A 22,687-nucleotide genomic window follows, 5' to 3' on the forward strand; every position below is an offset into this window, starting at 1 on the left:
CGCAGTCATAATATACTGTATGTACAGTGTGTGGTTGGGGGGACGAGGGGGGGCTGTACTTTAGCTAAAAGGTTTTCTCCCTGGGCCTCAGGACCGATGACTTAAACTTGAGTTTTGTCCTGGTTAAGATGGAGAAAGTCCTCTGCCATACATGATATGATGTCTAAAGTAATCCAAAATGGACTGGTGTCATCAGGAGACAAGAGATGTACCGTACAGCTGCATATCGTCAGCGTAGCTATGGAAGTTCGCTCCGTGCTTCCCGATGACACTGCCAAGAGGGAGCATGTACAAATTGAATAACAAAGGGCTTAAAATTGAACCCTGAGGCACACCACGCTACTTCATAGACGTTTGAGAATCATGTATCGAAGATTACCATAAAGGTTCTCTCAGTGAGGTAGGGTAAAAAAAAAACATTTGTGTGCAGCACCAGAGAGGCGAACCAGTCTTTGAAAGCTTCTGATGGGGTTATTGAAAACATTTGAATTAATTCGAGACAGACCTGTGGATGTATTTGAAGGCAAAACAGAAACACGTTTTTGACTCTAAGTTCATCACTTGTATGTCTCAATATGGTTTATGATTCCCAAGAAATTCATTTCTACAATTATGTGTGCATAATATAATCTAATAAGATCAAATACAGATGCGGCACGGTGATCACGTGGTTAGCACATTCGCTTCACAGTTCTGAGGTTAGCGGTTTGAATGTGGGTTCCCGCCTTCCTTTGTGGAATTTGCATATTTGCATGTGTGGAAAACACAGCACTTAATATCCTTCTGCGTTGTGATGTTTGCTCTAGCTGTATTAAAGATATTTAACCACAAAATGGCGAACTCACTACATTGGGACTATTTAGTGGCTAGTGAATGATTGCAAACACAGCCGTTGAGCCTGTAAATCAGTAATGTCCAAACTATGGCCTCGAGGCCAATTGCAGCTTGCTGTCCCTTGTTTTTTTTTAGCGGCCCCACACCATATACTAAAAATAATATTTGACACAACCCAAAACATTGTACTTCTAACTTGGCAACGCTCGACAACTTCCGCGACTATAATAAATGATTATAACACAATGTTTTTATAACGGTTTACTTGACGTGCAAATGATGCAAAAAAAAAAAGTATTTACAACCGATAAGAATATTTCTATTCATAAATCCTTGATCTGTAAAGATAATTCTGTTTTCAGAAGCAACATTGGTTTGCTCCACTTTCTGCTCCATGATCAACATTAACCCAAAATAAATTTCAGCTGTTCTAGTACGCTTTTCTTTTAAAAAAAAAAAAAAAAAAATTCCTAGCAGAAGCCTGAAAATTTTGTACTAACAGTGGTAGATATGTGGAACTTTTTTTTAAGACCTATTGGCCATAAATCCAAAATGGTGTGTTTGGCGCAAACACAATAGAAAACACAATGGAATAGGGGCTTTAGTCAAGGTGGAGGGAATTATGAACAATTTGATATCCCTGTCAGTGTTAGCACAAAACCTTCAGGCTTCTGCTGGAAGGCAAAAAAAAAAAAAAAAAAAAAAAAAAGTAGATGTCAAGAAAAGCCTACTATAACAACTGTAATCTACTTGTGTTAATCAGAGCCACTTTCAATGGTGGCAGGTTGGGCTAACTCCCATTTAACATGAGTTTGAATGTGATCGGTTAATTCTGAACATAGCTTCAGTAAATAAGAGGGTGTGCACACTTGTGCAACCACATCAACGCCGCTGTTTATCTCTGTTCTGGTGGGATAAACTTTGACGTGAATTATCTTGGGCTCATATATATATATATATATTTATATATATATATATTACAAAATGGCATTTGAACAGGGGTATATTTGAATGTTGTTGTTTTTTAACACTGAAAACATGACGATTGCATGATGTCCTTGAACGAATCACCCTGCAGGACGCCCAGCAAACTCCTCATGCCTGTTAGCCACTGGCGCCACCTGCTGGCCATTTGAACGCAGCGGCACTCACCTCAACTCATCTTGTCGCACTTCAGCGTTCTACTATTCTATTCTACTTTTCTTTCGGCCAAAATAGCTCAACCACTTTTAAAGCAATACTCCAACTGACGTATTTTACCTTTATCTTGCTTGCACATGTAGAGAGTGTGTGCTGCATTTAGTAGCCCGCGCGTGCGCGTGTGCGTGTGCGTGTGTGTGCGTGTATGTGTGTTCTCTATCTCTGCGGCAACAAAACAAAAACAAAACAAGGGGGGGGGGGGGGGACGACAACGAAAGGATGTTACTGCACCGCGACTGTCTAATTGTTAGAAGATGGTTGTAAAGTAATTACACGCCCCGCCCCACACCCCAGTGTGTGTGTGTGTGTGTGTGTGTGTGTGTGTTGGACTATCTTCCAACAATCTTCCATATTCGGCCGCGAGGCTCATTGGAAATGTGTGGTGCTTTACTGCTGTCACCCAGTCTCGACATGCTTTGCTCTTTTCACACCTTATAAACAGTCCACAATGCGATTGCCGCCATTGCGCTTTATGGCGGAGGGGACATCACCGCCGCGGGGCGTTTAAGGGCCCCCGATAACAAATAACACGCTGGGATCAAACTAAATTACATTTAGCACATAATTAGATTTGTAATAAACGAGTTTCACATGCCTCCGATTTTGTATCGTTTCCATTTCTGACTATTTCTAACTATTTCATCAGAATTGGAAACAACTTTTTTTTTTTTAAATAGAGATATTCCTTTTAATATTTTTAAAATAAACGTGCAATAAAATCCAGTGGTTAATTCACCAAAAATAGACGTATTTCTTACTCTTTTTTTTAAAATTCATTTTAATAGATTCTCTTTTTCTTCAGTTCAGTCACGTAATTATTGATACAAATAATTAAAAGACGTCTTTGGGCGAACAAAACAATACATTATAACAGCGGACAATTTTGGTTGACTGTGTACATTTTCTAAAAATGCATTACATTAAGCATAATAATAATTCAAATGTCCTACATACTGTTAAAAAAAAATGGCCTCCGACGATTTATTTTGAATGTGCATTTTGCTTTCACAATAAGAGGACACCTAAAGAGCGTGTCAAAAATAATAATTAATGTAAACATTGCGAATAGGTAGCTGAAAGACATTCAGGTAGTCTAGGATTATTTCATGCATTTAAAAACAACAACAAGAACAACAACAAGAACAACAAATTGTGTAGTTCACGTTACCAAACACATGAGAGAGACGAAATAAACATCCAACATTATTTAACAACACAAACTATGGACAACAACGTGTAACACTTCAGAATAATAAAGGACGGGACCCCCCCACCCCCTCCCTCGCTCCCCCCAAAACCAAAGACCCCCCCCCCCCCCCCTCCCTCTCACAGCTGCAATCAGTATTATTATGGCACTTAACTGTCTCTCCGCCGGTCTTTGTTGTCTTTCTTCATCTTCATCCTGCGGTTCTGGAACCAGATTTTCACTTGTCTCTCGGTCAGATTGAGCTGTCTGGCAACCTCGTATCTGCGGTCCCGCGGTAGGTACATGTTGTACAGAAACTCCTTCTCCAGTTCCAGGATTTGGTGCTTCGTGTAGGGGCAGCGCTTCTTTCTGGTGGGCTTCGCGTGGAGCCAGTTGGACGACGGGTTGTCTGCGTGCACACGTGCGCCACGACAAAGAACAAAAGAGCTGATATTCATTTTTTTCCCCTTCCATTTCATCTCTTTGTTTATTTACCTGGTCTATGAACGGTGCTATTAAAAAAAAAAAAAACACACACATAGGTAACATAATAATACAAAAATAAAAATCACATTTGCTTCAGCAGGACTTTTAAGACGATTTTCTTTTTTATATATAATTTTTTTGATTTGATCTGTGTTATGCTTTTTCTTAGGTGAATTATGTGACGCACTTTGCCAAAAAAAAAAGTAGTGTATGAATAAAATGCACTTACAAAAATAAACTTGCCTCGCCTTGTACATACATTTGGCTCCTCTCCAAACTTACTTGTAATAGCATATACTATACAAAGTATTATCACAATATTGCACCCCAGGATCCATATAGCACCATTGTACATTACTTGTTAAAGTTGCTCATTATTGGTTCTTTAGAAAGGTTATACTTCTATATAGCACCATGGATTTATTTAGGATTAATATTCAAGAACCATTGGGTTATCATCTGGTGCTATAAAACTATTGGATAATGGTTGGTTCTGTGTAGAATCCCAAAGATGGAGTGCTAATGAGTACCCAAAAGCAGTTGCCCTATAGGGGACAAGCCATAGAAATGCATTTAGGTACACTGAAAAATAAAAGTATTTAGTATGATCATCGGTTGCACTTTCAAATGTGGTAAACTGATTAACTGTCCCCCCTTTTTTTTTTGGTGGAAAATAATCAAATATTATATGTTAGTATAACGTGCTTTATCATGTGCGCAACCGATGTTTGAAAGTAAATTCAAATGACGTTTTGTTGGTGTACTATGTAGAAACTTTGATTTCAAGACTGTACTGCAAATATGAAATTTAAAATATATATATAAAAAAAAAAAAAAAAATGATGTCCCTGCTTGAGAATGTCTGGACCCATTACAAAATTGAGCTGCGGCCATTTTGGCCCCCGAGCCCACGTTTGAGGAGCCCTGGATGAGGGGTTTTATTGGCGCAAACGCTGCATTGTGTCTGGGACACATCGCATACGTGTGCTGCCGTTGCGAATTCAACGAATTTGTGTCATTGGCGATGACTAATATCAAAGATGGCATTTTTTTATTTTTTTATTTGCGTGTGTGTGTGTGTGTGTGTGTGTGTGTGTGTGTGTGTGTGTGTGTGTGTGTGTGTGTCATTGAGAACTTAGTGAAGTGGAACATTTATGTTTTGGGGAATTGCTATGAATTTATTGGGGAAGTGTGCACAAATCCCCAAATCTAATCAGCCAGATGGATTTGAACATTGTTTCAGGCAAACGCTAGTTACAATCTAGTCGACATTTTGACTGAAATTGCAGCAAATTCGAGTTAAGGCCTGCGCCAAACCCCGATGGAATGAAGTGGAAGCACAACATTAATAATAATCATCATCATAAAGAGAAGAAGGAGAGTGCATCTCTTACTGGCGCCCAGCTGCTCCCTGCTTCTCCCCGGCCGAGGGGCTTTCCAGCACGGGCGGCTTGGACGTGGAAGTGCCCTCGCAGGGGACCTCCGCCTGCAGGGCCGCGACGCTCTCGGCGTCGGACAAAAGAGGCGTGTGCGTCTCCAAAGTTGTGCACTCGCCGCTCCCGATGAGCGGTTCGGGTTTGATGTCGTAGTGCATGGCGGCCGTCGACGGAAGTCCGGTCAGGCACAGGGGCGCCGAGACGGGCTCCAGGGCCCAGGAGCGCGAGAACATGCCGTCGCCCTCCCCGCTGCCGGTGTAGTGGTGATGGATGTAAGTCGGGGTGCTGGTCGTGCAGGGTGGGTGCGCCGCCACGGGGCCCCAAGAGGGGCCGAAAATCGACGATTTCTGCAAAGGGCAAGCTTCCTGGCCGCCATATTCGGCGAGCATCGCCTGCTCCACCCCTGCGGCGGATACCGGGAACCTCGCCGCCACGTCCTCCTGCAGCTCGGGGACGACACCGGCGTCCGCGTAGTAGCTCAGCGTCGACATGGCAACGACGACAATAGGGGGGGGTGGGGGTGGGGGTGGGGGGGTTAGGGTTGGGGGTGGGGGGGGGGGGAGAAGAAGAAGAACGAAAAAAAGAGGGAAAAATACAAATAAAAATGGAAAAGAAGAGCGACGAATCCCGCGTTATAATCCTGCAGGGTGGCGCGCGCGTCGTGTCATTGCGGGATGTCGCGCCTCGTCGTGCACCAGCCGCGGCAGGCTTCGTGCAAGTTGAACGCGGTGCACATTGTCCACGCGAGGATAGGGCGCCGCGAACACGTGACCGTGGGACAGAACAATAAATAATAAATCAGCCCGCTGCTGCTGCTGCTGCTGCTGCTGTGCTGCCGTTGCCGCTCACCTCAATAGCCTGCACCCTTTTCACCACCATATTTTAATAGCAAATTCCCTCGCCTTTATTGGGGCTGCCCGTGCTTAGCACTATTCGCTTTTACAAGCAATAAACATTATGATTTTTTTTTTTTTTATATTATTATTTTTTTTATTTTTTTGTCAATAGATATTTATTTATGAATGAAACGCGCTCGTTGGTGCGCTTGTAACGTTTGAAGCTTCCAAGCGAGACGTCCCCGCAAATAAATAGGAGTTCATTAACATCTAATAGGGTTATTAGTTGGCTTCGGTTAAACACTCACAGGCTTTTAAAGGTTATGTGCGAGGTAGTTTGGCAAAGAAAACCCTCATCGAAAAAAAAGAATAATAATAGTAATAATAATTAGGACTACAAATAGGTTTGAGATAGTTGTTTTGAGGGGGGGGAAGCATGGTAAAATATTGTATGAATTTAATTCTACTGAAAATAAAACAAACAACATACTATACTTAGATTTCGATATAGATATGTATTGGCAGTTCAACAAAAAATGAAATCAAAACAGCATCTTTTATTTTATTTTATTTTTTTAAAAAGGTGCGTATAAATGTTTTTTAAATAAAAATGTCAATGAGAAGTTTTTAACAAGATACACAATAAAAAATGACGGAAAAAATATATATTTTTGGGTGGTATTTTTGTTTTTAATATGTGCATCGATAATGATGTTTTAAAAAATAATAATCTCCAGAAAACAAACATTACAATCACGAGGGGGGGGGGGGGGGGGGACAAAATACCTTTTAAAATGACCTCGCGATTTTTATTGTGTACAACGGGGGGGGAGGGGGGGGGGAATCAATACAGTAAAATAATATTTATTAGTCCCTATTGTGTTTTTAAATATGCACATCATTTTTAAGAGATTTCATAAAACGATCAAATTCAGAAAAAAAGTGCGTACGCCTTTAAAAAAACGCCATTTACGATAGCAAAACAGGTCCGTGCATGCAAGCGGGGACCAGTTTCCAAGATGCCCCCCCCCCCCCCCCCCCCCCCCCTCCTACATCGCTCACGTCTGAAGGCTTGCTTGCTCTCCTCGGGCCCATCCAGGGAAGTCGGGGCGAGGTTATTTGGGTGCCATAACGGCCCCCTTTTATCACGGGCAATTGGGGTTGTTTTTCTTCAGGTTACAACCTGGCTGTCTAAGCTAAATGTGCCCCAATAAAGCTTGGCCTTTGTTTCCTTTCTGAGGCGCAAAGCAGACGCATCCGGCGTTTCCTACGGCGGGGCAACTGCTCGCAGACTGCAATGATCATAACCGAGGCCTTGTCTGTGCTCAGCCCGCAAGAACCTTCTTCTGTGCAAATCATGCCCATTCAAATGGCTTCTCTTAAATTGTAGGCAAAAAATAAATAAATTAAAAAAATAATAATAATAATAATAATATTTAAAAAAATAATCGCCGTGGAATATAATAGCGGCTAAATGGACGTGACGTCACTGTGACAAAACCCACAGAGACACGTAATTAATACCGAGGATCGCTTTTACGCACAACAATAAAACATAATACGGCGCTTGTGGGAGTAATGCGTTTTATTTGCTTGCTGCCAAATTATTGATAAGTACAGTGGCTAATGAATAGGAAGTCACTTTTTGCACGATGCGCGGCGAGTTTTTACTGAGGTAATCAAGGCAGTTTCCTGTTGTGGGACAAAAGTTCATATATAGCCCAACAACATGAGACTACCTAAACCACTCCACAGCCCACGCTCTCCTCTTCTTCGTGGGGGGGGGGGGGGGGGGGGATTAAATAAAATAAAATAAAATACATTGCAACATTGTGGCCTGCATTGCAGGGAATTACGACAGATGCACTTAACATTGGGAAGTAGATGCACATGCAACAATCAGACATCGAGAATTCAAATGCATTTTCACATTGGGTCATTATTGGCGTGATTGCGGTAACTATTAAATATGCATTTTGTGTGCCGTTGTATGCATTTGAACATTGCGTGGTTTGGAGTTACGATCTTAGAATCGTGTCTTTGGGAGTATGTCACAGATGCGTTTTAGCATAAGGAATTGCAATCTTTTTTTTTTTTTTTTTGTCATCCGTAGATAATCATAACGTAAGCCTTTAATCATTTAGTCGTTGGGAAATAAAATGCATTTGAGCACTGAGTCATGGGGACTTACTATAAAATATGTATTTGAACATGGAGACACTGAGAGTCATGATGCATTTTAACATTATGATCATTAAAGACGGATTTTAACATTCTATATGTTGGGAGTTAACATAACATGTATATGCATTGGAATATTGTGTCATTTGGGAATTGAAATGCATTTTAACACACACTGGGAGTGACCGCAATCAGATGTATCTTAACATATAGAATCTAGGAATTATCATCAAATATGGATTTGAACGTTTTTGTCATTGGGAGTTACTATTCTCTAACATTGGAAATTAAAATGCATTTGACCATATTTTTGGAGGAACTATAACAGAAACGTTTGGCTTGCGCCGTGAAGTCGGAATTAGTGATAAAAGACACATTTGAACATTAACATTAACAGCTGTGCTCATAAGTTTACAAACCCTGGCGAGAATTTCTCAAATGTGTACCACTAGTCAAAGAAAACATGAGGGATCAAACAAAAACATACTTTTGTGATTTAATTATTTTTTTCAGAATCAAATTTCGAATTAAAATACAAAGGCAGCAAAATCATTCAACAAAACATAGCAATTAAGAAAATAATGAGATAGCCCTCCTTCAGTCATCAGTCACATATTTCCCAAGCCCCCCCCCCCCCCCCCCCAAAAAAATGGTCAATATTTAACAAATATTATGAAAAGTATGAAAACTGTTGAGCACAGCCGTAATATAAAAGATGGAGTGTGTCACTACGATTTTAAAATCCATTTTAACATCAGGCCATACATTCAAATAATAATAATAATAATGTGTCATTAGCAATGAAAATGCATTTTAACATTGTGCAATGAGGAATTACTATATGATGTGCGGATTTTAACGTTTTGTCATGCTAATAATAATAATAAAAAAAAAAGATGCATTTATTGGGAAATGTGCAATATTAATCGGCGTGTAATGACACAGCGTGTAATTTGTCAAAGAAGTAAGGAGTTGGCATTTGTAAGGATTGTTTTTTTTTTTTTTTATTATGATGATGATGATGATGATGATGATGAAGATGCTGACGATGACCAGCAAAAGTGTGCAAATACTCTGACTCAGATCTCTTACTAACACCGACTGGGTATAATTCTGCATGCACATAGCAACGCTTTCACTATACATTATGTACATTGCGCTCACATTGGTGAACGTTGCAAACACAACGGTTACAAATGTCATTGATATAAATACACATCCACGACGATGAAAAGCGGAAATCATAACATTGAATAAGTTAGCCTTGGATAGAGGGGGCCCGGCGGGGTCGGGTGTGGGGGGAGGGGGTTCCTGTCGATTCTCCCTGCAGTCCGGTGGGACGAAGATGCGTTCGCGTCCGCCTGCGCAAGTCTCAGGAGAAAGCGAAGTTTCCGGACAGCTCCCGGATCCTGTTCTCCCGGCTCATTTTTTTCAGTTTCATCCTCCTGTTCTGGAACCAGATTTTCACTTGCCTGTCGGTGAGGTGCACGCTGCGGCTGATCTCCAGGCGCCGCTCCCTGGTCAGGTACATGTTGAAGAGGAACTCCTTCTCCAGCTCCAGAGTCTGGTGCTTGGTGTACGGGCAACGCTTCTTCCGGCCGCTTTTGGCCGTCAGCCAGTTTGCCGGACCCTCCGCTTTGCCAGCATCTGCAACAGCCACCCCCAACCCCCGCCACACCCACCCAAAATCAACAAATAAATAAATACAGACATTAAAAAAGGCCAACAGGTGTGAACGACTCGGAACATATGCAAATATGTAAAAGACGTCATTTTGGAAATGGAAAGACGCGTCCATCCAATGCAATTGTGCTCTCGTTTTCAATATCCTCCAACATGTTTGTTTTCCCTTTAGCCTTGACGTTGGATGTGAAATGTTACATGAAGGACATATTTCGCGAATGATACTACATTGCGCGCACGCTACTGATGATTGCACGTTTTCACTATATTCCCGTACATGACGATCCATTCATTTGCTGGGAAGGAACAACAGATCCAAAGCATACCACATCATCCAAAATCCATGCACTGGCAAGTGCTGTTTGTTGGACTACTAAACTTTGTGCTGAATACTTCCGCATGCATGCAAATCCGTCTGTTATTAAGACATAAAACACAAAAGCTTCTGCACGTATGCTGTGCTGGAAGCACTCCAAGGCAAGCCACAAGACCAAATGTGATACAATAGGACTTTGTATCTGTTTGTATGTCTTGTGGGTGTTCCAAAAAAAAAAAAAGGGACTAGTTTGGATGCAGCTGCAGCACAAAAAAAAACAAAAACAGTAAGCTTGATGCACAATGCGTGTAATATTCACAATGTGGTAATTGTGCCATTGTTGTTCTTTTACAGCAGAATTCGTTTTCTAATGACCACCACTGTTTTGCACTCTTTCTATCCGTACATGCAAATAAATGACGCAGACGTGTGGCGATTGTGCACCTTTTGCGGGCTTTTCTTCACACTCGTCCGCAGCCTCCGGGGACGACGAGCCGTCATCGGTGGACAGCCGGCCGTCCTCCTCTCTGGCCGGGGCGACGCGGGGCTCCGAGGCCGGCGCCGCCTCGCGGCTCTCCCGCGGCCCGCAGGAAGCGGCGGGCGCACGGGGGGATCTCTGCGGCGGGAAGTTATGGACGCTCGGCTGGGCTTGGTGGTAAAGCCCGGAGGAGGCGTAGGTCTGCGACAGGCGGAAGTAGCCCGGCACCGGCACGGTGCCGCCGCCGGTGAGCGGACACGACGCCCCGGGGAAAGCGCCGTCCTCCACCGCGGCTCCTTTGGGGCATTTGTCGGACTCGTAGAGGCAGTAGGCGTTCTCCTCCTTGACGGCGGCGGAGAAGGAGCACTGCTGGCTCGCGTGCTGCTGCTCCACCCTGCACGGGCGAGACGCCTCCAGCCACGTCTCCATCCCGGGAGCGTAGGGCGCGGAAGCCGGGACCCCGCTCGGCGCGCTCCCCTCGCCGCGCTTGGCGATGCCGGCGAAGCCGCCGGGGAGTCCGTAGGAGTATTCCGGCGGCAGATACACGCCGTTGCTGTGGTAATAAGAGCCCGCATCGCCCCTGACGTTGATAAGCGAGTCCACGAAAAAGGGATTGGCAGCCTGGTTGTTGGGACATGTCATGGCTGTGCTCGGCTGGAGATCGCCCTTTCTGCCCGACATTGCTCGGGCAAAACATTGCTGAATAATTAGGAATAGTCGCCGCAGCGCGTAGCCAATTACAAGAGCAGGCGGGCTGCAGGCTCCTCCCCGGCCAGCCCAGCCCAGCCGAGCCGAGCGTAGCCGAGCCGAGCCGAGCCGAGCCGAGCTTCTCTGTCGTATATTTTGTTATAAGGTTAAGTCAAGAAAAGTGCACCAAAAAAAAAAAAAAATGTACATTGGATTGTGGGTAAAATATCGTGATTTGAATAAGGGGATCTTGAACCGTGAACACATCGTCCGAACTGAAGCTGCTGCTGAAAAGCTGCAAAAAAACAAACAAACAAACAAACAAATAAAAAGGTCATGCGTTTCTTTATGGCCGCTTTTACAGCATTGTTAAAAAAAAAAAAAAAAAAAAAAAAGGAGCAGTAAAGGTGCATGACGGTGCATCATACTTGCAAAAGGTCCTCGGTGCCTTCCACAGGGGAGGACCTTTGACCTCCTTTTTGGCCTTCAACTTCTCTTCGTGGATGAAAATCGACTTGTCCACGCAACTTGCGTTTGTCCACGCGCAACAGTTCCTCACGTGTGTGTAAAATGCTGCAGTCGCATTGACAAGCCAACGAAAGCATTTAGTGCGTGGACGCACATCAAACGGACTAAAAAACAACGTTGAAATATGTTTAAAATATTGACATTTGCCTCACTTCAACGTTATCTTATATATGTATATATATATATATATATATATATACATATATACAATATTTCGTTTTAACAAAGATATTATCACCCCCTTAAACATCATCAATGAATTATGACACATAATTGTCTCAAAAAGTTCTCCCAACTTCCCTTTGCCTTTTGTGATTGACTCTTTTTTTAAAACAAATATTTTTAGTTTCTTTTATAGTTACTTAACGTTATTCGGACATTTGTATTTTGTATGACACAATTGCAATTCATCCGTGATTTATGAAGGCCAGACGGTCACAGCAAATTGTGGATTTAAAACTATGAACACAACTTTCTTCAATTTAATTCGATTTGTGTGCACGAGTTAGGGAAAACGCTCCGATTCAAACTAAATGTGGTTTTGGTTGGTTTTAATTTTATATTTAAAAAACAAAAACAAAAACGATGCTAATCATAATGTTGATTGTGTTCATTCATACTGGATTCTATTCTATAACGATTTATATTTAGTAGTTTGCATCGTTTTAGGTGACAACAAAACTTTCATTGAAAATATGAAACAAAACAAAAACGTTTAAATATAGTTGTGCTCATCAATTTACATATCCCGGCAGAATTAGTGAAATTTGAGAAATGTTGTGGAAAATATGACTGAAGGGCGACCATCTCCTTATTTTCGTTATGTTTTGTTTAATTATAGTGCAGGTCTGAATGGCCTTAGTTTAAATCGAATCCAAATAAAAACACAATAAATGTGTTTTGCCTGAAGTTTTCCTTCAAGATTACAAGTACACATCTTAAAACTTCCACCAGCACAACTCTATTTAAACCAAATATGTGCAGTTGCACATATTTAATCATTATTATTATTATTATTATTATTATTATTTACCGGGAGCTGTTAAGGTGTCATGTATGATGGATGATTAGCTTTTGATTTTTATCACCAACATTTTGCTCTTTTTGCATCATTACACGTCTGTTAGTGGATTTGCCTTGAGTTACCCTACAAAATAAATGTCAACAGACACACGCAATAATAACAATAATAATAATAATATTAACAATATCATGTGAACACATAAAAATTAACACTACGAATCCAATTCAGTATTTACAAGTGTTGCGGTTGAGAAGTGAAAAATTGGATGTCGTTAACAAGGCCATAACATTTTTTATTTTGTATTTTTTATTTTTTTTGCACTATCTCGAGTCACAATCTGCATGCTTCAATCCGCCCAATACTGCTTTGATTGCTTGATAACATTATCGGCAAGGATGACTGCCTCCATTGTGTTTTTCCAAAAACACACACACACACACTATATATATATATATATATATATATATATATATATATATTTGCAATGAGCAGTCATGAGATCGTGTTCTTACCTGAAGGCGTCAACGCCCGAGTCTTTAATCTGAAAGAATCAAACGGCATTGACATTGATCGGTGGAGCGCCCTCCGGTGGCCGACAACGGAAAGGCCTTGCCACTGCGCCACAACACAAGACAGGGGGGGGGGAAAAATGCAGAATAATCCTGCAAAAAAAAAAAAAAAAAAGAAAGAAAAAAGAAAAAGCCTGTTGTGCTGATGCTGCAGCAAGAGGAGCCCGTCGCCTTCGGTGTTGCGGCACCTCTTGTTTCGCAGGCCTCCTTTTGCAGTCGCAGTTAATAACCTTGGTTCTCAGACGCTTTATTGCGCTCCACTCCAAATGCTCCAGACGAGTCCGCCTTTTTTTTTTTTTTTTTTTTTTTCCCCTTTTTTATGGCCAAGTTACTGGAGCAACTGGGAGGATGTGCAGCAATCAAAGCGGAATTCCTGGGAGTCTCACAGGATGGACGGTATAAGGAAGCCATATTATCTTATGGCAGGCCATTCAAGCACTTTTTTAGAAGCCTGAGTCTGAGCGAAAGCCTAATTTTTACATCTTTAAATGTAGATTTTCATTCTTTTTTTTTTTGGCGGGGGGGGGGGGTGAAATAAATCGTTTGAGGAATCTGTGCACAGGTAGTGTTTTGCTGAATAAACAGAAATCAGAGCATGAGAAAGACATTTCGCATATTTAGATGGTAACTTCCAAATCACACAAAACAGACTATTTATCACTAAAACGTGGGGATTTTTTTTTTTTTTTCCTTTTCTATCCGCTAACAGGCATGCTAGGTCAGAAATCAGCCTGCAGGAAACGACCGAGCTCTTTGTAACGGATATCAAATTAAAAGATGCAGCAGATCCTGTTACACAAGCTCGAGAGAGAAGCATTTTTGCATACGTGCTGCAATATGAAACACAAATAAGGGGGTTAGTTTCATTGCGGGGATTTGGGGATGGGGGGTGGGTGCGATTTATATATATATATATATATATATATATATATATATATATATATCATATATATCAACATCGGCGCTCAAGGAGATGTTCAATATGACTGAATGTCATCTACAGCAGCAGCAGCCTAAAACACATAAGAACAGCACACACACACAAAAATCACTTCCAGTGATTTCACAATATACAATATATATATATATATATATATATATATATATATATATATATATATATAGATAGATAGATAGATAGAGAGAGATAGAGATAGAGATATATACTGTATTTGGACAATAGAATATTAAAAGTACGAATAAAACAATTCCAGTCCGTGCGTGCGTGTAAATGTGAGCATACAAATTGGGGGGTGAACATAAGAGCATTTTTTTTTGTCACAATAATAATAAGAATCATAATAATCATAATAATAAGAGAGCGAGGATGGGACGTTTAATGAGAAACTGTTTGGGCTTTTGAAGAGTTGCCATCGGAGTCGTGCAGGTGTTTGGCGTCCATGTTTTATAGCAGGGGGTTGCTGGTGTAGTACTGTAAACGGTCTCTGTTGAGTTTCTTCTCCTTCATCCTCCTGTTCTGAAACCAGATTTTCACCTGTCGGTCAGTCAAGTTGAGCATCCGGGAAAGCTGCAGCCGCTTCTCCTTGTTGATGTAAACGCTGAAGAAGAACTCCCTCTCCAGCTCCCTGATTTGATATTTGGAGTACGGGCATCTTTTCTTGCGCGTCTTCTGGACACCTGATCGTGGCGATAAAAGACAAAAAGTTCCGTTGGATATTCGCAGGGCCGAGACGTGAGCATTGTGTCGCAACACTGATGTGATGAATTAAAGAGAAAAAAAAAAATCATATAATAATCAGTTTCAAATCATCGCTTTTAGAAGCATAGTAGTATCAAGTGGAGCTTTTTTTTTTTTTTTTTTTACATTTTTATAGTCCGCTTTAGGTTTCACAGAGTTGCATGCGGACGAAACCACAGTCGATGTGGACACATATTGCTCATGAAATTATAAGCAGAGGCTTAAAAATTGGATTCAACGCCTCGCTGGCCTTTCAAAATGGTTGCGATGGGGCAAAAGTGGTCGAGTTTGAACGGCGATTCCCTTGCGTAAGTCGCTAATTAACAGCCACAAAAGACGTTCCAAAGTTTGCATTTGAAAGACTATCGAGCGAGGCCGCGAGTAAAAGGAAAGATTTGAGTTTTTTTGGCAGTTCACTGGATGTTTCAGCGCTTTATTTGTATATGTAAAAGAGACTTTTTCATATTGTTGAGAATGTGATACAAACAAAAACAGATCGCTTTGCGTATTATTTACAGCGAAACCCAATGTTGAAGTTGTTTAGTAATATTTAGAAATATTTTTGTATTGCTGACCATCGCCGCAGAAGTAAGTGCGATTTGCATATTTACCGTTAAAGCTCATGTTTTGGTGTTGGTCGGTCACATTAAAGAAATGCCAACATGTCAGATAAACACGAGGAAAGCGGCGATTTGCACGCACTTGATGCGCGAGGATTCGAAAAGGAGAAGTTGTTGATAATCAAAGGTGTGGGAAGTGCGTGAAAAGTGGGAAACGTTTCAGTTATCCTTCCAGGCGATAAAAGAGTGAGAATGTGAGTAAGTGCCTTTCAAATGGTTGATAATGATACGCAACAAAATCAAACAAATCCAAAACATTATTGGCTAAGCGAGCGACTCTTGATGTTAATGTTTACTCATATGTAGACGTGAGGTGGATCATGTGAATTTGTGCCTTTTGTGTGCCACTACAATAGCGGACCGAAGGAGTTATGAGGATCGAACGAGCGGAAAAGTAGCTTGACTTGAAACCGCTCACGGCCAATTTCAAGCCCAAGCACGTGATCTTGTCGTTTATACTTTTTGTGTGTGCGCGCGCGCGCGCGTGTGCTTGTCGGGGTCCTCCATAAACGTTAAGAGTGTATAAAACGAGCAAATAAAAACGTTGTCTTTTATAAGAGCGGAGTCAGCGAGAGTGACACGGCGGGCCGGCCCGGTACTCACCGCCGCCCTTCGCGCTCCCGTCCTCGCCGAGGCCCGGCGACGACTTGGGGCTGCAGCTCTCCGCCGTGTCCGAGCCCGGAGCTCGAGGAGCCGGAGCGGGGCCGCTCCTCGCCGCGCCCGGCCTGCCCTGGCTCAGCGTGGCCCCGTGCTCCTGGCCGCCGTAGGTCGAGTCGAAGAACTGGTCGAAAGCCTGCGGCAAGACGCCGTTCCTGGACGCGCCGCCGTGCGCGAAGCCTCCCGGCGCGGTCGTCGTCGCGGAGCCGGAGGGCGAGACGCCTTTCCCCGGCGCGTCCGCCCCGCGGGGGGTCGGGCCGCTCCAGCCGTCGTCGGCGTAGCAGTGCGGGAGACTCCCCCTTCCGTGGTGCCACTTGGCCGAGCCGTCCACGGCGTAGTCCCTGAACGCCACATCCCTGACGGACGGAACCTGAGGAAGAGGCGACGACTGGTACGAGTACGCCACCGGGCAGGAGGGCTGACCCTGGGCCAGGTAGTGCGGGAGAGCCGCGAAGTCCGCCCCGGGGACGTAGTAAGTGCAGCTGGGTAGATACATATTGGAAGCATCAAAATCCATATTGTCGCCGTCCTTCAGCGCGGGCGCATCCTCGCATCGTCGCCGAGCGAGTGAGGTGCAGCGACTGAGCCGCGCGGGACCTCCCGAGCTGACGCGCGCGAGCGAGATCCAGGTCTAGCCCCGGAGCGGCCCATGTGACCGCTGCTGGCACCACATGACACGCGTGCGCCTCGACGGGCCCCGCGTGCGTGTGCGTGTGAGTCAGCGGCTCTCCCTCGGCTACGAAGTCAAACCTTTGGCTGCGCGGCTGCAGGAAAAAAATACACCACGACGACGAAGAGGAGGAGGAGGAGGAAGAGGAGGAGGAGGAGGAGGAGGAGGAATATCGACGCAACATGTTTTGCTTGCGCACCCCCCCCCCCCCCCCACCTTCACTCCTCATTCCAGCCGCTCTCGCGTACATCAAGTTATTGTTGCAAGTTTCAATCGCTCTCATCGACGTTCGTGAATGATTATTTATTTATATATATTTTTGAGTTTTTATTTTATTGTATTTTTTTTTTAATAAATTGAATCATATTAACAAAACAAAAAAAAAAACAACAACAACAAGTCCAATTTAAAACCGAAACATTGATGAATATATATAAAAAAATATATTTAAAAAAGAAATAGTCTTTGTTAACTTACTGTAGTAATATCAATAAAACAATGCTACAAATGCGTAGATTGTGGTCACATAAACCTCAAAGGTTAAAGGAAACTGCACCATTTTTCTTCGTTAATTTTGTCCCCCCCCCCCACACACACTTATTTCCTCAAACCGCTCAAAAACGACTTGCTATGAGACGAACGTTTTTGCAGGTCGTTAACTCCATGATTACGACAAAAAAAAAAAAAAAAAAACAACAACAACAATTTTCCTTTTTTTTTTACTGTCAATTCAAGCGCGCGCGTGCAAACCGTTATGTTTATGTAAATGTGCACTGACTGTAAAAAACAAAAACAAAAACAACTTTTGATCATTGTGTGATTTTTGACAGTGACGTCAGGATCAATTGGGCCTATGGTGACACAAATATTGACATTTTGATTGTCGAAGTTACAGTTTACAAGGCCTGACTGGAGAATTTACTTAACACGTGCAAAAGAAACAATTAGACCGATTTCAAAACAACTCTGGAGTATTAATGATGTTAAATAATACTTACATCCATATATTGACATACATTTACGGGAATTTGCTTGGAAACAATTGGGGAGCCTATGCAAAATATAAGTACTCTTGTATATGAAGGATCAATAAATGTTGGCAAATTGGCTATTATTAATTTGTTAACACGTCATTAATAGTTACAGCGATGTGCTGTAAAAGAGAACTAAAACGTGGCACTACCCTTTACCTGCCACACACTCAGCCTACACCACACAATTTATGACGCATGATTAATGGTTTAGAAAACTCCATACCATCATTTATAAAACCATTTATAGCGTCGCTTGGGCTTATCGTAAAGTGGTTCCCAAAATTCTCTTTTATGTGTGTCTATATTAAAAGGGTTTTAGGCTTGAAACCAAGGGAACGTTGAAGGATCGTATTTTATTTGAAACCACAAATAATACTAGAATCGCAAATAATACTATTGCTGGTTAAGCTGGCTAAGCCTGTATATACCCAGTGAGGACCCTGTCACTTTGGAGTAATATTATTTGCTATTAAAAAGCTTATCAACATCAAATACCTTGTCTTTTTTTTTTTTTTTTGGACCCTGTCAAATTGTCAAAAGGACAATTGTAAAACAGGTGCAGCACCCGACCCCCGCCCCCCTTAAAAGAAAAAAAAACTCAAGTGGGTCCGTCGTGTAATGCGAGACCCTATGCCAAAAATAAATCAAGTCAGAAATGTCAAAAAGATCTCGACGATGGCGATGGAAATGGAAATGAAGTCGTTCACAAACCATTTTGTCGGAATAAGAATAATAATTATGACATATCATATCGCATATGAATTCTAGAGCACAGCTGTTAGAAATGATGTTTATAATGAAGATCATATACCGCACTATAAATCAGAAAATGATAAAAAACAGTAATAGCAAAATAACACTTCCTAAAATAATCTTCGTTCAAAACACACTCCTGCAGCGTCTCTTCAGTGTCGATGTAGTTATTCATTAAGCAAAAGATACTTTATGGAATAAGATATTTGTACAAATGATTATTTTTTTCAGTTCGTTTTTAATTATTGTATTTCACTTTTTTTTTTCCACCTGTATGTTGGATAGAAATAACAGAAACTTCCAACTGCTCGAACTAAATGTTAAGATTTCCACAATGTTAACAAGTTCAAAAGATGGCACTTATGACTGAAACTGTTTCGTGTTCATTATCACATGTGCATAGACCCCCCCCAGCATTTATAGGGTCTCATTTTTAGCAACAAATTGATGGATAACTTGTTAAAATTCAAAGTTAAAGGTCATGAAAAACAATTAAAAGTGACCAGCATATATTTGAGTGCGCAACTATTGAGCAATGAATACTTAAGAAAAGAGAGTTTGGTAGCAAAAAATGCATTTTGCATCAAAAACACTGAGGAAAAATGACTTCTTTTTCTCCTTTTCTGTTGTCTTCAAAAGCATTCGGTAAGAAAGATGAAAATGTAGGTGACCTATTGACGTAAATCATTTCCGGGCTTTCTGAGACCACATGAAATGAAGTGGCAGGCCAGATCTGGCCCGCAGGCCTTGAGTTTGACACCCGGGATGGATGCAAGATAGGGATAGCGTTTGATAAAAACACAAACAGATTTTGCACCGGAAATGTTATTTATTTTGCAGTTGCCATTGTATTTGGAAGGTTTAATGTTTAGAACACTACTTGTATAATACGGAATGAAACAAGTTTATTTGATGTTGACGTTTAGAGCTGCGGTGATGGAGTTACGTGGGGTCTCCTCAGTTTACCGCAGAAACACGACACTGACGTAAACCTGAATTTTGACGCAAGTCGGAACACACCGATCACTAACCTACGCTAAATGCAGTAGAAAAGTCCTCATTACAGTCAGGATTTCTATTCAAAAAACATTTCTATGGCTCGTATTTATAAAATAATCACATGAAAAAACAGTTGTAAAAACTAGAGCACAATTCCATACCTTTACTGGCGTGTTAAAACTGGAAGCGGCTCAAAAATATCAGAACACATTTTCCCACCTGCGTTTGGCAGATTTTTTAATGGTCTGATGAACATTTCCAAATGGTAAATAGTAAATGGAGTGCACTTATATAGCGCTATGTGTACACCCTCACGGTGCCCGAAGCGCTTTACAGAGGCTCACATTCACCCATTCACGCTCACATACACAAGTGGGCAGCTGCTGCTAGGGCCCGCTGGGACCAATTTAGGGGTCAGTGTCAAAGGTGGGATTCGAACCCCCGGTGCTTTTGTCTTTTAACTTCTATAAAAAGTGGGTCACTGGACGACCTGCTCTACCAATTGAGCCACAGCAGACAGTGGTAGCATAAAAACCTTCAAGCTTCTGCTGGAATCAGCACGAAAGATGCTGGGAAAATCCTACTAGAACATCAGAACTTTCATGTTTTAAAAAAAAAAAAAAAATATTAACTTTAAATGGTGTGTGCTTAATCCCATTTAACGTGTTTGAACGTCATTGGTTTATTCCGAAAACAGCCACGTCCGCAGTTCCGAGAGGGTGTGCACACTTTGGCAACAACATTATCTCTCTGGTTTATTTGTTCTTCTCCTCTTGAAAAGAATGTTCTTTTCCAATTGAGTTGTTGATGGAAAATGTTCCGATTTTAATGAATCCTGGTCTCATTTTGTTTCTTTTTAATTTTGTATAGGAAAAAACCTTTGAACGGGGGTGTGTAGACTTTTTATATCCACTGTATGCGCACTTTACTCCACTTCATATGGCAAAAAAAAGTCAATGGTTTTGGACAGAAAAGCAGGAAAGATGGCACAGGCTTCAGAGAACTCCCAAAGGATGCACACACCTTCGTGATCACACTTTCTACAAGTATATAAATATATTAATATCCGCATGTTGGAGCTTATTTTTCCCTTTCCCCCTTTTTTCTCCACGCCAAATGTTCCGAAGCTGACCCGGCCCGAAGAACACGTCAAGCCTAAACGGCATGTGGTGTTTTTCCAGCTCGAGAGTCCAACCCCGCCCGCGCTCGATGCATTTTTCTCTGGCTTGGACGAAAGAACGAAACGAGCGAAGCCCGAAAGGGGAGGTTACCATGGCAACGGGGGGGGAAAACAGAAGTACACATGTCTCGTTACGCTTCCAACCTCTTAAATTTAATGTTAATACTCCCCAATTTTTAGCCATTTCGAAGCTGCGTTGACATCTTTTCTGCGAACATGATGTGGTATGCTTTGGGTCGGCTGCTGACTTTTAAGACGCTTAAAGATCATCACTTCTATTTATGAATCGTGTGTCATTGTTTTGATTTGAAATATGTTAGAGAACATATTCGCATTGATTTGATTTATTTGAAATGATTTTCTATTGTGTATGCCCGAGCCATTTTTTTTTCTGGTTGCTGTTGTAAAGGTGCTAATAATGTATTTACGTGAAGTTTTTCAGATTATACTCTATGATTTTGATTCTTCTAATGAGACATAATTGTTGTGATGCTCTAGTCCGATAAATGTGCATGTCAATATCTCTCCATAACTGCATTTGTCTGTAACTGTAATTTATTTCCATAAGTGGCCACACGTGTCTCATATAAGTCTCCTCCACTGTAGACATTTATTATTATTATTTTTTTTTTCATGTACTGTGTGATTTACTGCTCACACTGCTCAACTTGAGTCATTTCATTCACACTGAAACCATATTTTGATTTTTCCTACAGTTCCGGCTTCCAGAGTGGCACGGCGCTGGTGGCGTGTTTGGCCCCTGCCGAAAGAGGTTTTCAAATAAATATTTTTGGGTTAACCAGACGCTCATAATGTGTGTTATTGCATGAATCCCAGGCGCTTTCGCTGGGATGGAAATCCTCATTAAAAAATAAATAAATAAATAAATACATAAATAAATACAAACAAAGTTTTTTAAAAAGCCGCACTTCCCTCCCGGCTTTGCAGTTAAGACGATTGACCAAAAGCAACAGGCAAACAATTCTACTTGCTGTGCTGACACTTAACTTCACACGACATGGCACGAATTCACTTTGGCCAAGGAAAGACGACAAGGAAGCAAGTCGGTTATTGCACGATTGCCGATTTTGCATCAAGCCTCAGTTTGTATTTCAAGTCAACGGAGGACATAAACATAAACATATGCCTTCATAGAACTAAAATTAGAGGGGAAAGAATCTAGTTTAGAAAATTGCTGCTTTTTTTTTAAATTGAGAAAATGAAAAAGCATGCATTCTTTTGGAGAGAGAGACAAAAAATACTTTTCAATCCTTTAGAGTGTGTGATTCAAATTGGAATTGGACTTTATATTGTAGTATGACTACAATAGGTCCCTTTCTTTGCCGTCAGTGGGCGATGGACGCATTGTGTCGAGGCTGCAATTGATTGAGCACACTCTAGTTGAAAATAGCATCAATTCAATTGCTGTGCAAGTTCGAGTTGAGCAGCGTTAAAAAAAAATCGGCGACGCGTTTCTACATGAGCACGTGATGAAAACCTCTTGAGTTGAGTTGAATTTCATACTTCGAACTGTGGCACTCAAGGCCTCGATGAGTTGGTTTTAATTTGGCAAAAGAAAAAGCAAAAAAAATGTGTGAAAAAACTCCATGGCAACCTATACACACTCCTCT

General features: G+C 41.7%; 3 protein-coding genes across 3 annotated transcripts; all 3 read right to left on the minus strand.

Moving 5' to 3' along the window:
* Positions 1-3,390: 3,390 nt before the first annotated feature.
* hoxa9b (homeobox A9b) lies at positions 3,391-5,633 on the minus strand. Its single transcript, XM_061675790.1, has 2 exons — positions 5,105-5,633; positions 3,391-3,629 (listed from the first exon to the last, which is right to left on the minus strand). Exons 1-2 carry the CDS (start codon positions 5,631-5,633, stop codon positions 3,391-3,393), a joined length of 768 nt encoding a protein of 255 aa, XP_061531774.1.
* A 3,564-nt stretch (positions 5,634-9,197) lies between these two features.
* Positions 9,198-11,317, minus strand: hoxa10b (homeobox A10b). The gene is made up of 2 exons (XM_061675791.1): positions 10,603-11,317; positions 9,198-9,806 (listed from the first exon to the last, which is right to left on the minus strand). Exons 1-2 carry the CDS (start codon positions 11,315-11,317, stop codon positions 9,532-9,534), a joined length of 990 nt encoding a protein of 329 aa, XP_061531775.1. The 3' UTR covers positions 9,198-9,531.
* Positions 11,318-14,598: 3,281 nt separating this feature from the next.
* On the minus strand, positions 14,599-17,064 carry hoxa11b (homeobox A11b). Its single transcript, XM_061675792.1, has 2 exons — positions 16,367-17,064; positions 14,599-15,082 (listed from the first exon to the last, which is right to left on the minus strand). Exons 1-2 carry the CDS (start codon positions 16,935-16,937, stop codon positions 14,850-14,852), a joined length of 804 nt encoding a protein of 267 aa, XP_061531776.1. The 5' UTR covers positions 16,938-17,064; the 3' UTR covers positions 14,599-14,849.
* Positions 17,065-22,687: the final 5,623 nt, after the last annotated feature.

Source organism: Phycodurus eques, chromosome 4 (assembly GCF_024500275.1).
Source record: "Phycodurus eques isolate BA_2022a chromosome 4, UOR_Pequ_1.1, whole genome shotgun sequence".
In the NCBI taxonomy this organism is placed as follows: domain Eukaryota; kingdom Metazoa; phylum Chordata; class Actinopteri; order Syngnathiformes; family Syngnathidae; genus Phycodurus; species Phycodurus eques.